The 14,002-nt window shown below is 49.6% G+C and overlaps 2 protein-coding genes across 3 annotated transcripts in view; one reads left to right on the top strand and one right to left on the bottom strand.

Annotated features, from left to right (window-relative positions):
• shrprbck1r (sharpin and rbck1 related) overlaps window positions 1-9,907 on the top strand; it is a 115,604-nt gene extending 105,697 nt beyond the window's left edge. Inside the window, exon 14 of the mRNA XM_070881908.1 lies at window positions 6,799-9,907. Within this exon, the coding sequence (XP_070738009.1) occupies window positions 6,799-6,879 (81 nt within the window). The 3' untranslated portion in view covers window positions 6,880-9,907. The remainder of the gene's footprint in view (window positions 1-6,798) is intronic.
• Window positions 1-14,002, bottom strand: part of gpaa1 (glycosylphosphatidylinositol anchor attachment 1) — a 113,621-nt gene that overhangs the window by 55,868 nt on the left and 43,751 nt on the right. The window lies entirely within an intron of this gene.

Raw genomic sequence — 14,002 nt, 5'->3', positions numbered from 1 at the left:
GATTGTAGGAGTGGGTCTGAGGGAGTTCCGCAGTTTTGAGGGAGAGACTGAGTGGGAGACAATGAGGCCAGTCTTGACCGAGCAGCACAAATCCCCACAATGAAAGGGGGCCGGTGATTTTAGCCCTCGAACCTGCCTTTACAACAGCAACAACTTGAATTTATCTAGTGCCTTTAACTTAGCGAAACGTCCCAAGACACTTCACAGGAGTGTTATGAGATAAAAACATTTTGACACCAAGCCACATAAGGAGAAATGAGGACAGGTGATCAAAAGCTTGGTCAAAGAGGTAGGTTTTAAGGAGCGTCTTAAAGGAGGAGAGAGAGGTAGACAGGGAATTCCAGAGTTTGGGGCCCAGGCAACAGAAGGCACGGCCACCAATGGTCGAGTGATTATAATCAGGGATGCTGAAGAGGGCAGAATTAGAGGAGCGCAGATATCTCGGAGTGGCGGGGGGGGGGGGGGGGGGGGCATTGTGGGGCTGGAGGAGATTACAGAGATAGGGAGGGGTGAGGCCATGGAGGGATTTGAAAACAAGGATGAGAATTTTGAAATCGAGTCGCGTCTTAACTGGGAGCCAATGTAGGTCAGCGAGCACAGGGGTGATGGGTGAGTGGGAGATGGTGAGAGTTAGGACAGGGGCAGCCGAGTTTTGGATCACCTCTAGTATACGTAGGGTAGAATCTGGGAGGCCAGCCAGGTGTGCGTTGGAATAGTCAAGTCTAGAGGTAACAAAGGCATGGATGAGGGCTTCAGCAGTGGATGAGCTGAGGCAAGGGTGGAGATGGGCGATGTTACGGAGGTGGAAATAGGCGGTCTTAGTTATGCTGCGGATATGTGGTCAAAACCTCATTTCAAGGTCAAATATGACACTGAGGTTGCGAACAGTCTGGTTCAGCCTCAGACAGAAGTTGGGGAGAGGGATGGAGTCGGTGATTAGGGAACGGAGTTTGTGGCGGGGACCGAAAACAATGGCTTCGGTCTTCACAATATTTAATTGGAGATTATTTCTGCTCATCCAGAACTGGATGTGGGACAAGCAGTCTGACAAGTCAGAGACCGCGGAGGGGTGGAGAGAAGTGGGGGTGAGGTAGAGCTGGGTGTCTCAGCGTACATGTGGAAACTGACGCTGTGTTTCCGGATGATGTCACCAAGGGGGGGCAGCATGTAGATGAGAAATAGGAGGGGGCCACGGACAGATCCTTGGGGGACACCAGAGGTAACGATGCGGGGACGGGGAGAGAAGCCATTGCAGGTGATTCTCTGTCTACGATGAGATCGATAAGAATGGAACCAGGCGAGTGCAGTCCCACCCAGCTGGACGATGGTGGAGAGGTGTTGGAGGAGGATGGAGTGGTCAAAGGCTGCAGACAGGTCCAGGAGGACGAGGAGGGATAGTTTACCTTTGTCACAGTAACAAAGGATGTCACTTGTGACTTTGATGAGAGCCGTTTCGGTACTGTGGCGGGGGGGGGGGAAACCTGATTGAAGGGATTCAAACATGGAGTTCCGGGAAAGATGGACACGGATTTGGGAGGCGAAAACACGTTCAAGGACTTTTGGAGAGGAAAGGGAGTTTGGAGATGGGGCGGTAGTTTGCAAGGACGGAGGGGTCAAGGGTTGGTTTTTTGAGGGGAGGGGTGATGACAGTAGGTTTGAGAGAGAGGGGGACGGTACCTGAGGAGAGAGAACCTTTCGGGGTTCAAGGAAAGGGGGTGAACCTGGAAGCTGTTATGTTGCTGTTAGTAGCCACCTCTCTGATTCGACCCGCAACCAAGATCTAGAGGGGAGATGGGGAGAAATCTTTTCACTCGGAGTTATCGGGATCTGGAACGCTCCGCCTGAAAAGGTGCTTGGGAGCTGATTCCATGAATAATTTTAAAAGGGAGTTGGACAGGTTGGTGAGGATGAGGAACTTCCAGGGTTACGGACATCGAGTGGAGGGGTGGGGGGGTGGAACTAATTGGACAGCACTTTCAAAGAACCGGCACAGTCACGATGGGTCAAGTGGCCACCTCCTGTGCTCGAGGAGTTAATATTTCTATGAAGCCTAGTTCAAAAGCAAGGAAGTTATTGCTAAACCTTTATAAAACACTGGTTAGGCCTCAGCTGGAATATTGTGTCCCTTTCTGGGCACCGCACTTTCGGAAGGATGTTAAGGGCTTGGAGAGGGTGTGGGGGAGATTTACCAGAATGGTCCCAGGGATGAGGGACTTCAGTGATGTGGAGAGATTGGAGAAGCTGGGGTTGTGCTCCTGAGAGCAGAGAAGGTAAAAGGGAGATTTAATAAAGGTGTTCAAAATCATGCGGGGTTTTGATAGAGTAAATAAGGAGACACTGTTTCCAGTGGCAGAGGGGTTGGTAACCAGAGGGCACAGATTTAAAGGGGAGATGATTTTACGCAGTGAGTTGTTGCGATCTGTGATGCGCTGCCTGAAAGGGCGGTGGGAGCAGATTCAATCAAAGCTTTCAAAAAGGAATTGGAGAAATACTTGAAGGGGGAGAATTTGTGGGGCTACGGGGGAGTGGGACTGACTGGAGAGCTCTTTCACAGAGCGGGCACAGGCACGGTGGGCCAATTGGTCTCTTTCTGTGCTGTATCATTCCATGATTCTGTGAACCCTCCTGGATTATCCTGGAGCCTCCCGGAATTAAAGATCAATCTCACGGACCCATCCGGGAGATCGATCCTAGGGGGAATTTTCTCCCCCCATTTCACCCGGACCGCAGTCACAATAAAGAATTGGGCCGCACCATATCCAGGATGCATTGTGGCCAAGAGCTTGCGCTGCGATACAACCAGCCAATGGATTGAGCAGTTTCTGGAACGCAGAGCATTGTGGGTACTGAGGCTGCCATTGTTGATCGATTGACGTGTCCGGCGACCAATGGCAGGAATCTTTGAGGTCACTACAGCCACTGTGGTTGCCCCGGGTGCTCTCCGGCCACTGCCCCGGGTTATCTCCGGCCACTGCCCCAGGTCATCCCCACACTGCCCCGGGTCATCTCCATTCACTGCCCCTGGGTCATCTCCACACTGCCCCGGGTCATCTCCACACTGCCCCTGGGTCATTCCCACACTGCCCCGGGTCATCTCCATCCACTGCCCCGGGTCATCTCCATCCACTGCCCCTGGGTCATCTCCATCCACTGCCCCGGGTCATCTCCACACTGCCCCTGGGTCATCTCCATCCACTGCCCCGGGTCATCTCCATCCACTGCCCCGGGTCATCTCCATCCACTGCCCCGGGTCATCTCCATCCACTGCCCCGGGTCATCTCCATCCACTGCCCCGGGTCATCTCCATCCACTGCCCCAGGTCATCTCCATCCACTGCCCCGGGTCATCTCCATCCACTGCCCCTGATCGACTCTGGATCAGTTCCTATGGTCTGGAGGGTAGCTAATGTAACACCACTTTTTAAGAAAGGAGGGAGAAAACGGGTAATTATAGACCGGTTAGCCTAACATCAGTAGTTGGGAAAATGTTGGAATCAATTATTAAAAATGGAATAGCAGCGCATTTGGAAAACAGTGACAGGATCGGTCCAAGTCAGCATGGATTTATGAAAGGGTAATCATGCTTGACAAATCTTCTGGAATTTTTTGAGGATGTAACTAGTAGAATGGACAAGGGAGAACCAGTGGATATGGTGTATTTGGACTTTCAAAAGGCTTTTGACAAGGTTCCCCACAAGAGATTGGTGTACAAAATCAAAGCACATGGTATTAGGGATAATATACTGACGTGGATAGAGAACTGGTTGGCAGACAGGAAGCAGAGAGTCGGGATAAACGGGTCCTTTTCAGCAAAACATAAAAACAGATAGTAAAAGCTTTTACTGATATATAAAATGGAAAAGGGTGACTAAAGTAAATGTTGGTCCCTTAGAAGATGAGAAGGGGGATTTAATAATGGGAAATGTGGAAATGGCTGAGACTTTAAACAATTATTTTGCTTCGGTCTTCGGAAGACACAAAAACCATGCCAAAAATTGCTGGTCACAGGAATGTGGGAAGGGAGGACCTTGAGACAATCACTGTCACTAGGGGGGTAGTGCTGGACAGGCTAATGGGACTGAAGGTAGACAAGTCCCCTGGTCCTGATGAAATGCATCCCAGGGTGTTAAAAGAGATGGCGGAAGTTATAGCAGATGCATTCGTTATAATCTACCAAAATTCTCTGGACTCTGGGGAGGTACCAGCGGATTGGAAAGCAGCTAATGTAACGCCTTGGTTTAAAAAAGTGGGCAGACAAAAGGCAGGTAACTATAGGCCGGTTAGTTTAACATCTGTAGTGGGGAAAATGCTTGAAGCTATCATTAAGGAAGAAATAGCGGGACATCTAGATAAGAATAGTGCAATCAAGCAGACGCAGCATGGATTCATGAAGGGGAAATCATGTTTAACTAATTTACTGGAATTCTTTGAGGATATAACGAGCATGGTGGATAAAGGTATACCGATGGATGTGCTGTATTTAGATTTCCAAAAGGCATTCGATAAGGTGCCACACAAAAGGTTACTGCAGAAGATAAAGGTACGCGGAGTCAGAGGAAATGTATTAGCATGGATAGAGAATTGGCTGGCTAACAGAAAGCAGAGAGTCGGGATAAATGAGTCCTTTTCGGGTTGGAAATCGGTGGTTAGTGGTGTGCCACAGGGACCGCAACTGTTTACAATATACATAGATGACCTGGAAGAGGGGACAGAGTGTAGTGTAACAAAATTTGCAGATGACACAAAGATTAGTGGGAAAGCGGGTTGTGTAGAGGACACAGAGAGGCTGCAAAGAGATTTGGATAGGTTAAGTGAATGGGCTAAGGTTTGGCGAATGGAATACAATGTCGGAAAGTGTGAGGTCATCCGCCTTGGGAAAACAAACAGTAAAAGGGAATATTATTTGAATGGGGAGAAATTACAACATGAATCCCAAAAGTTAGTTTGCAGGTGCAGCAGGTAATCAGGAAGGCGAATGGAATGTTGGCCTTCATTGCGAGAGGGATGGAGTATAAAAGCAGGGAGGTCCTGTTGCAACTGTATAGGGTATTGGTAATGCCGCACCTGGAGTACTGCGTGCAGTTTTGGTCACCTTACTTAAGGAAGGATATACTGGCTTTGGAGGGGGTACAGAGACGATTCACTAGGCTGATTCCGGAGATGAGGGGGTTACCTTATGATGATAGATTGAGTAGACTAGGTCTTTATTCGTTGGAGTTCAGAAGGATGAGGGGTGATCTTATAGAAACATTTAAAATAATGAAAGGGATAGACAAGATAGAGGCGGAGAGGTTGTTTCCACTGGTCGGGGAGACTAGAACTAGGGGGCACAGCCTCAAAATACGGGGGAGCCAATTTAAAACCGAGTTGAGAAGGAATTTCTTCTCCCAGAGGGTTGTGAATCTGTGGAATTCTCTGCCCAAGGAAGCAGTTGAGGCTAGCTCATTGAATGTATTCAAATCACAGATAGATAGATTTTTAACCAATAAGGGAATTAAGGGTTACGGGGAGCGGGCGGGTAAGTGGAGCTGAGTCCATGGCCAGATCAGCCATGATCTTATTGAATGCCGTGCAGGCTCGAGGGGCTAGATGGCCTACTCCCGTTCCTAATTCTTATGTTCTTATGTTGACAGGCAGTGACTAGTGGAGTGCTACAGGGCTCAGTGCTGGGACTCCAGCTCTTTACAATATACATCAATGATTTAGATGAAGGAATTGAATGTAATATCTCCAAGTTTGCAGATGACACTAAACTGGGTGGCGGTGTGAGCTGTGAGGGGGACGCAAAGAGGCTGCAGGGTGACTTGGACAGGTTAGGTGAGTGGGCAAATGCATGGCAGATGTAGTATAATGTGGATAAATGTGAGGTTATCCATTTTGGTGGCAAAAACATGAAGGCAGAATGTTATCTGAATGGCGGCAGATTAGGAAAAGGGGAAGTGCAACGAAACCTGGGTGTCATGGTTCATCAGTCATTGAAAGTTTGCATGCAGGTACAGCAGGCGGTGAAGAAGGCAAATGGTACGTTTTCCTTCATAGCTAGGGGATTAGAGTATAGGAGCAGGGAGGTCTTACTGCAGTTGTACAGAGCCTTAGTGAGGCCTTACCTGGAATATTGTGTTCAGTTTTGGTCTCCTAATCGGAGGAAGGACGTTCTTGCTATTGAGGGAGTGCAGCGAAGGTTCACCAGACTGATTCCCGGGATGGCTGGACTGTTATATGAGGAGAGACTGGATCAACTGGGCCTTTATTCACAGGAGTTTAGAAGGATGAGAGGGGATCTCATAGAAACGTATAAGATTCTGACGGGACTGGACAGGTTAGATGCAGGAAGAAAGTACCCGATGTTGGGGAAGTCGAGAACCAGGGGACACAGTCTTGGGATAAGGGGCAGGCCATTTAGGACTGAGATGAGGAGAAACTTCTTCACTCAGAGAGTTGTTAACCTGTGGAATTCCCTGTCTCAGAGAGTTGTTGATGCCAGTTCATTGGATATATTCAAGTGGGAGTTAGCTATGGCCATTAAGGCTAAGGGGATCAAGGGGTATGGAGAGAAAGCAGGAAAGGGGTACTGAGGGAATGATCAGCCATGATCTTATTGAATGGTGGTGCAGGCTCGAAGGGCCGAATGGCCTACTCCTGCACCTATTTTCTTTGTTTTCTATGTCATTCCCACACTGCCCCTGGGTCATCTCCATCCACTGCCCCGGGTCAACTCCAACCAACAGAGATGTCACTGACCATTTTCCCTGGGTGATATCTGACGGCCTGTTCTTTCCTCTCCTCCCCTCCCCTGCAGGGACCCGGAGACACCAGCGGAGGATGCCGTTGTCTTGTCAATGGGCAGCGATGCCACCCGCTGTGCCAGAATTGTCACTGACCCCACCCCCAGCCGAATCCGGCGGTGGGGGAGGGGGGGGGGTGTGTGGGGAGAACGCTGTGATGCAGCCCGGATACAATTAACCCACGGGAAGAGGAAACGGACAGGAGGAATGTCACTCGGCAAACCGGGAACGGATTCGTGGACGTCCCGGCTTCACGCGATCCTCGCCACCGGATGGGAGACTCTGGGCTCGTACTGTGCCGACCGTTTCGTGGCCAGCTTCCGCTGGCGCGGGCACAGGCGGAGATCGTTGGGTGTCGACCCCTTGAAACCACTACCGCTGCTTAAAGGGGCAAACCCGAATCTAAACCCCAACCCCTGCTCACCGGCGAGTGAGTACCGCAGTGTCATGTCACCACAGCCTCTGGCAATAGTTGTAAACGTGGGCGATGTCAGCTGACCACCCCAGTGTTGGCCAGTAACATTAAGCTCCAGCCGCATTCGCGGATAATTGGGAATCCAGGTGTGGCAAATTGAGTAATAAACACAGTAGTTCGTCATAAATAAAAACAAAAAATTGCTGGAAATACTCAGCGGGTCAAGCAGCATCTGTGGAGAGAAGTAGGATTAATGTTTCGGGTCGACAACCCTTCATCAGAACTGGCAAATGTTGGAAATGAACAGATTCTTAATGAGCACTGAAAGGGGGAGGGGAGGACCAAAGGGGTCATCATCATCATAGGCGGTCCCTCGAACGAGGATGACTTGCTTCCACACCAAAAGGGTTGAGTTCACGGATGTTTCAATGAAGGACCCGGTATTCCAGTCCTGAATTCCAGTTGAAGGGTGGAAGATGCCTGTGCGTGGATTTTTTTTTAACGTGGGGTGACCATTGTACACCAGCCACCACACGGGCTCGACAGAGCTAGGTCTTGGTCCAGTGGAAAGGGTTAACCAGGACGACTGGAGACCTGCCCTGCTGCATGGACCTACCGCGCACAAAGGGAAAGTCTGTGATAGGGTGGAAGACAGGAGAGATTTGAGAGACAATAGGGACGGTGGGCTGACTTGAGATGATAATAGCACAAGTTAGAAAAAATATTAATTTAGATAGGGTGTGAATGGCAGGATAATTACCAGCTGCCATGGGAGACAAAGAGAGAGAAAAAAATACATCAGCCCAAAATATGGGCAGAGGTTAGGGCCTGAAATTGTTGAACTCGATGTTGAGTCCAGACGCCTAAAGGAAAGTTGAGGTGTTGTTCCTCGAACGTGCATCGCTGCCTGACCTGCCGAGTATTTCCAGCATTTTCTGTTTTTATTTCGGATTCCAGCACCCGCGGTATTTTGCTTTTGCGTTGTGTGACTGTAGTTAGTCATGTGATCTCAATACTCATTTGCACCGCGCGTGAACTCTAACCTTTGTGGGCGTGTGATAAAATGAGACGCGGAGAGTGCGAGTGACTTTTGATGGTTGTTTACTCTCGTGGTCACTGAATGGTGGGAGGTGTTCCTTCAGTAAATACCCACGGATAGAGTATAGTTACCTGGGCTATGTGTGAGGCGTTTTGTACAAACTTAGAGCGTGTGGCTAAAACGGTGTTGCCATAGCAACACACATGGTCAATCGGCAATTTCTATTGGGCAACCCTGGGTTAAATAACTGGCTCTGTTATTTTTTTTAATCATTCAGGGGATGTGGGCATCTCTGGCAAAGCCAGCATTTATTGCCCATTCCTAATTGCCCTTGAGTGTCTCGCTGGGCCATTCCAGAGGGCAGTTAAGAGTCAACCACATTGCTGTGGGTCTGGAGTCACATATAGGCCCAGACCGGATAAGGGAGGCAGATTTCCTTCCCTAAAGGACAGTAGTGAACCAGATCGGGTTTTACGACACTCTGGTAGTTTCATGGTCACTACTACTGATACTAGCTTTTTATTCCCGATTTATTGAATTAACTGAATTTAAATTCCCCAGCTGCCGTGGTAGGATTTGAACTCACGTCTCCGGATTATTATTCTATTAGTCCAGGCCCCTGGATTAACTAGTCCAGTAACATAATCACCATTACCGTCTCTATTATTTTTTAAATAAAACCACGTTGGTTGACAGATTGTCGAGTTACAGTTTCTGGAGCAAGAATAGGTGTTCCTTCTCCAGACCATGGTATGTTCCTCTCTATCAAAGACTCCACCCGATGAACTCCATCTCCTTAAGCTGCACGCTTTATCTCTGAGCTTTTCACTGGTAAATCGCACGAGCTCACAATTTCTCTTTAACCTTCCATCCTACATAATTCATCCCACAACAGTTGCTTATTTTAACGTGACATTCTCAGCCCCAGCAGCTCTCGGACTATCCTGTTCCAGTGTTTGATCTCAAGTTGATAAACTGTCGGTCTTGTTGCTAACCGGATATCTCTCCAGGCCTCTTATTCAGCAACCTCTAACCGGTGTCATTTATTCAGGGCTGGGGTTTCGTTTCTCAGTGATGCAGTTTATATTTTACCATCATGTTACTGTTGTAAATTTCTGTCACGACTGTAAATACAAATATATTTTACTACTGTTACTTCTCGAGGAAGTGAAGTGAGGGAGTGTGTTCCTTAAGCAGAGAGAGCTGTTGGTAGCTCTCTCGCCTTCTGAGTCAGGAGGTTGTGGGTTCAAGTCCCACTCCAGCACCAGTGATGTCTCCGCGAGATCCTGCAAATCCCCTGGGAGTACTGACGCACCAACATTAGTGTTGTCGCTCAGGCCAACATCCCCAGCATCGAAGCATTGACCATGCTTGATTAGCTCTGTTGGGCAGGCCACATCGTCCGCATGGCCAATACTAGACTCCCAAAACAAGCGCTCTACTCAGAGCTTTGACACAGCAAGCGAGCCTCAGGTGGGCAGAGGAAACGCTTTAAGGACACCCTCAAAGCACATAAGTCCAGGCTGACACTCCCAGCGCAGTGCTGAGGGAGTCATCATCATCATAGGCAGTCCCTCGGAGTCGAGGAAGACTTGCTTCCATTCTAAAAGTGAGTTCTCAGGTGCCTGGACCGACAGTCTCTGTCACAGGTGGAGCAGACAGTGGTTGAGGGAAGGGGTGGGTGGGACAGGTTTGCCGCACGCTCCTTCCGCATGCTCTCGGCGACGAGACTCGAGGTGCTCAGCGCCCTCCCGGATGCTTTTCCTCCACTTAGGGCGGTCTTTGGCCAGGAACTCCCAGGTGTTGGTGGGGATGTTGCACTTTATCAGGGAGGGAGGGGGGGGGGGGGGTGGGGGTGGCCCGCCCAGCGGAGCTGATCCAGCGTGGTCAGTGCTTCGATGCTGGGGATGTTGGCCTGAGCCAGAATCTCGTGGAGACATCGCTGGTAGTACTTCTCCAACGTTTTCAGATGTCTGCTGTATATAGTCCACTTCTATGAGCCATATAGAAGTGTCACTACTGACTACTGCCCTGTAGACCATAAGTTTGGTGTTGGATTTGAGGTCCTGGTCTTCAAGCACTCTCTTCCACAGGCGACCGAAGGCTGCGCTGGTGCACTGAAGGCAGTGTTGGACCTCGTCGTCGATGTTTGCTCTTGCTGACAGTAGGCACCCGAGTAATGGAAAATGGTCCACGTTGTCCAGGGCCACGCCGTGGATTTTGATGACCGCGGGGCAGTGCTGTGTGGCGGGGTCAGGTTGATAGAGGACCTTTGTCTTACAGATGTTTAGTGTAAGGCCTATGCTCTTGTACGCCTCGGTGAAGGTGTCGACGATGGCTTGGAGTTCGGCCTCCGAGTGCGCGCAGACGCCAGCACCGTCCGCGTACTGTAATCCAATGACAGAGGATGGGACGACCTTGGATCTGACCTGGAGGTGGCGAAGGTCGAACGGATTCCCGTTTGTTCTGTAATTTAGCTCCGTCAAATGAGACGTGATACCAAAGGTCACCGACCTGAAACGTTAACTCGGTTTCTCTCTCCACAGATGCTGCCTGACCTGCTGAGTATTTCCAACATTCACTGTTTGATTTCTCACACTGTTTTGCTTTTGAGTATGACCTTATCAGGTCGACGTGATTAACTGGCAATTCCCAGTGCTGACACCGCATCGAACAAAATGTACGTGTATTGAAAAATGTGAAGGAGGCCAGGGTTTGAGGGTGCTGTGCTTTTTAAAATGAATTGTCAGGAGGTGGGCGTCGCAGGTAAGCCGACATTTATTGCCCGTCCCTCATTGTCCCAAGCAGGCGGGGTGCCCCTCCTTCTTGAACCGCTGCAGTCTTGCTTTTAGGTGATTCCAGGTGTACTGAACTACAATTGTAAGATCTAATCGAGGTGTTTGAAATGATGAAGGGATTCATTAGGGTAGATAGAGAGAAACTGTTTCCTCTGGTGGGGGGGGGAGTCCAGAACAAGGGGCGTAACCTTAAAATCAGGGGTGATGTCAGGGAGCACTTCTTCACACAAAGGGCAGTGGAAATCTGGAACTCTCTCCCCCAAAAAAACCTGTGGATGCTGGGGGCCAATTGGAGCTTTCAAAACTGGGATTGATAGATTGTTGGGTAAGGGTATCGGGGGACACGGAACCAAGGCGGGTAAATGGGGTTAAGGTACAGATCAGCCGTGATCTGATTGAATGGCGGAACAGGCTCAAGGGGCTGAATGGCCTCCTCCTGCTCCTATTAAGATTGTATCCCATTGTTCTGGATTCCCCCACCAGGAGGAAATAATTTCTCTTATCAAATCCTTTTTATCACACGCTTACACAGATACACACATGCACACACACACACATGAACACACACACACATGCATACGCTCACACACACACACATGCTCGCTCACACACACACCGTGCACACATCTTTAAACAAATCATGAATGGTCTGGAGCAGGAGAGAGGCGGTTTGTAAAGGTAAGTTGCTTTATGCATAAACCAACACCACAGCAAGCGAGGTATTTGCACAGTGAACTATCTCAGTACCTCCCGGCCCTGCCCTTTATTTAGCTGATGACACACGAGATTAGAGGAGGTTGTGAGTAACAAGCACCTGAGATACTTTCAATGACAAGGATCGAATGGAGCGAATGAGTTTGTTGCCCCTTCGAACAGCAGCTATTCCCTGTCACAGGGACTCTCTGAATTAACCACCCTGTGCATGGTACTAAACATAACCAATTGTTGTATTTAGGAGCGGGCGGTTTGGATTATACATTCTGTTGTAGAACTCCTGAACCCAAGGACCCCTCGGTGTAACTGAGGGAGGGGGGGAGTGGGACAAAACCCTGTCTCACCCAGTGTCTCAATTGCTGCCTGGTGACCAGATGTGTGTGTGTGTTGGCAGAGTCACTGATCAGACTGCCTCTCTCTCTCGCTCTGTGATCACTGAATGATGGCTTATCGAGGCTTCATTTAACAATGTGCAAAACGGAAATAAAAAGATCTATTTTGTGTTTACCAAGTTGTTCTGGACAGTGACTTGTTAATTTTTCATTGTATTCTGGGTGTGGGGACAGGGACATGGGATGATTACCCCTTCCCACCCCCTGGGTGGGGGACTGTGGGGCAGAGTCAGGTCCCAACAGTGGGAACGTTACAGAATTATACCTGTAACTGCTCTCCTCACTTGGTCAGTGATCTGTGGCCCTTGGAAACGGTCCAGAGGAGATCTAGGAGAATATAGACAGGCTAAGTGAGTGGGCAAAAATTTGGCAGATGGAGTATAATGTGGGAAAGTGTGAGGTTATCCACTTTGCCAGAAATAATAGACAAGCAAATTATAATTTAAATGGAGAAAAGTTGCAAAGTGCTGCAGTGCAGAGGGACCTGGGGGTCCTTGTGCATGAAACACAAAAAGTTAGTATGCAGGTACAGCAAGTAATCAGGAAGGCAAATGGAATGTTGGCCTTTATTGGAAGGGGGATAGAGTATAAAAGCAGAGAAGTCCTGCTACAACTGTACAGGGTATTGGTGAGGCCACACCTGGAGTATTGCATACAGTTTTGGTCTCCGTATTTAAGGAGGGATATACTTGCATTGGAGGCAGTTCAGAGAAGGTTCACTCGGTTGATTCCGGAGATGAGGGGGCTGACTTAAGAAGATAGGTTGAGCAGGTTGGGCCTGAACACTTTGGAGTTCAGAAGAATGAGAGGTGATCTTATCGAAACATATAAGATAATGAGGGGGCTCGACAAGGTGGATGCAAAGAGGATATTTCCACTCATAGAGGAAACTAAAACTAGGGGACATAGTCTCAGAATAAGGGGCCGCCCATTTAAAACTGAGATGAGGAGACATTTCTTCTCTCAGAGGGTTGTAAATCTGTGGAATTCTCTGCCCCAGAGAGCTGTGGAGGCTGGGTCATTGAATATATTTAAGGCGGAGATAGACAGATTTTTGAGCGAGAAGGGAGTAAAGGGTTATGGGGAGCGGGCAGGGAAGTGGAGCTGAGTCCATGATCGGGTCAGCCATGATCTTATTGAATGGTGGAGCAGGCTCTGCTCCTATTTCTTATGTTCTTAAGATTCCAAACTTAAAGGACCTCAGCTATTCGGATAGGCTCAAGGACCTCGATCAGTTTACATTAGAGGGGTAGACTGAGCGATGACCTGATAGAGGCCCATACAATATGGAAGCGTTGGATAGTGTCCCAATCAAGATTATTCTAGTGTTACAGATTGAGGACCGGGGACAGGAGGTTAAACTGTGAGAGAGTGGGAATAGACCGGGTTTTGGGGGGGCGGGGGGGGGGCCTTTCCCAGAGAGCAGTGAGTCACTGGGATGTGTTTTCCGGGGCGGGGGGGGGGTTGGGGGTCTTTCCCGGAGAACAGTGAGTCTCTGGGATGTGTTTTGGGGTGGGGCGGGGGGGTTGGGGGTCTTTCCCGGAGAGCAGTGAGTCACTGGGATGTGTTGTGGGGTGGGGTGGGGGGGAGGGGGTCTTTCCCGGAGAGCAGTGAGTCACTGGGATGTGTTGGGTGGGGTGGGGGGGAGGGGGCGTTGGTCAGGGGGCCTTTCCCGGAGAGCAGTGAGTCTCTGGGATGTGTTTTGGGGTAGGGCGGGGTGTTGGGGGCCTTTCCCGGAGAGCAGTGAGTCTCTGGGATGTGCTGTGGGGTGGGGTGGGGGGGAGGGGGGCGTTGGTCAGGGGGCCTTTCCCGGAGAGCAGCGAGTCTCTGGGATGTGCTGTGGGCTGGTGTGGTGGATGC

This window comes from Pristiophorus japonicus, chromosome 5 (genome assembly GCF_044704955.1).
Source record: "Pristiophorus japonicus isolate sPriJap1 chromosome 5, sPriJap1.hap1, whole genome shotgun sequence".
In the NCBI taxonomy this organism is placed as follows: Eukaryota; Metazoa; Chordata; class Chondrichthyes; family Pristiophoridae; genus Pristiophorus; species Pristiophorus japonicus.
This window is presented reverse-complemented; position numbering and strand designations above follow the sequence as displayed.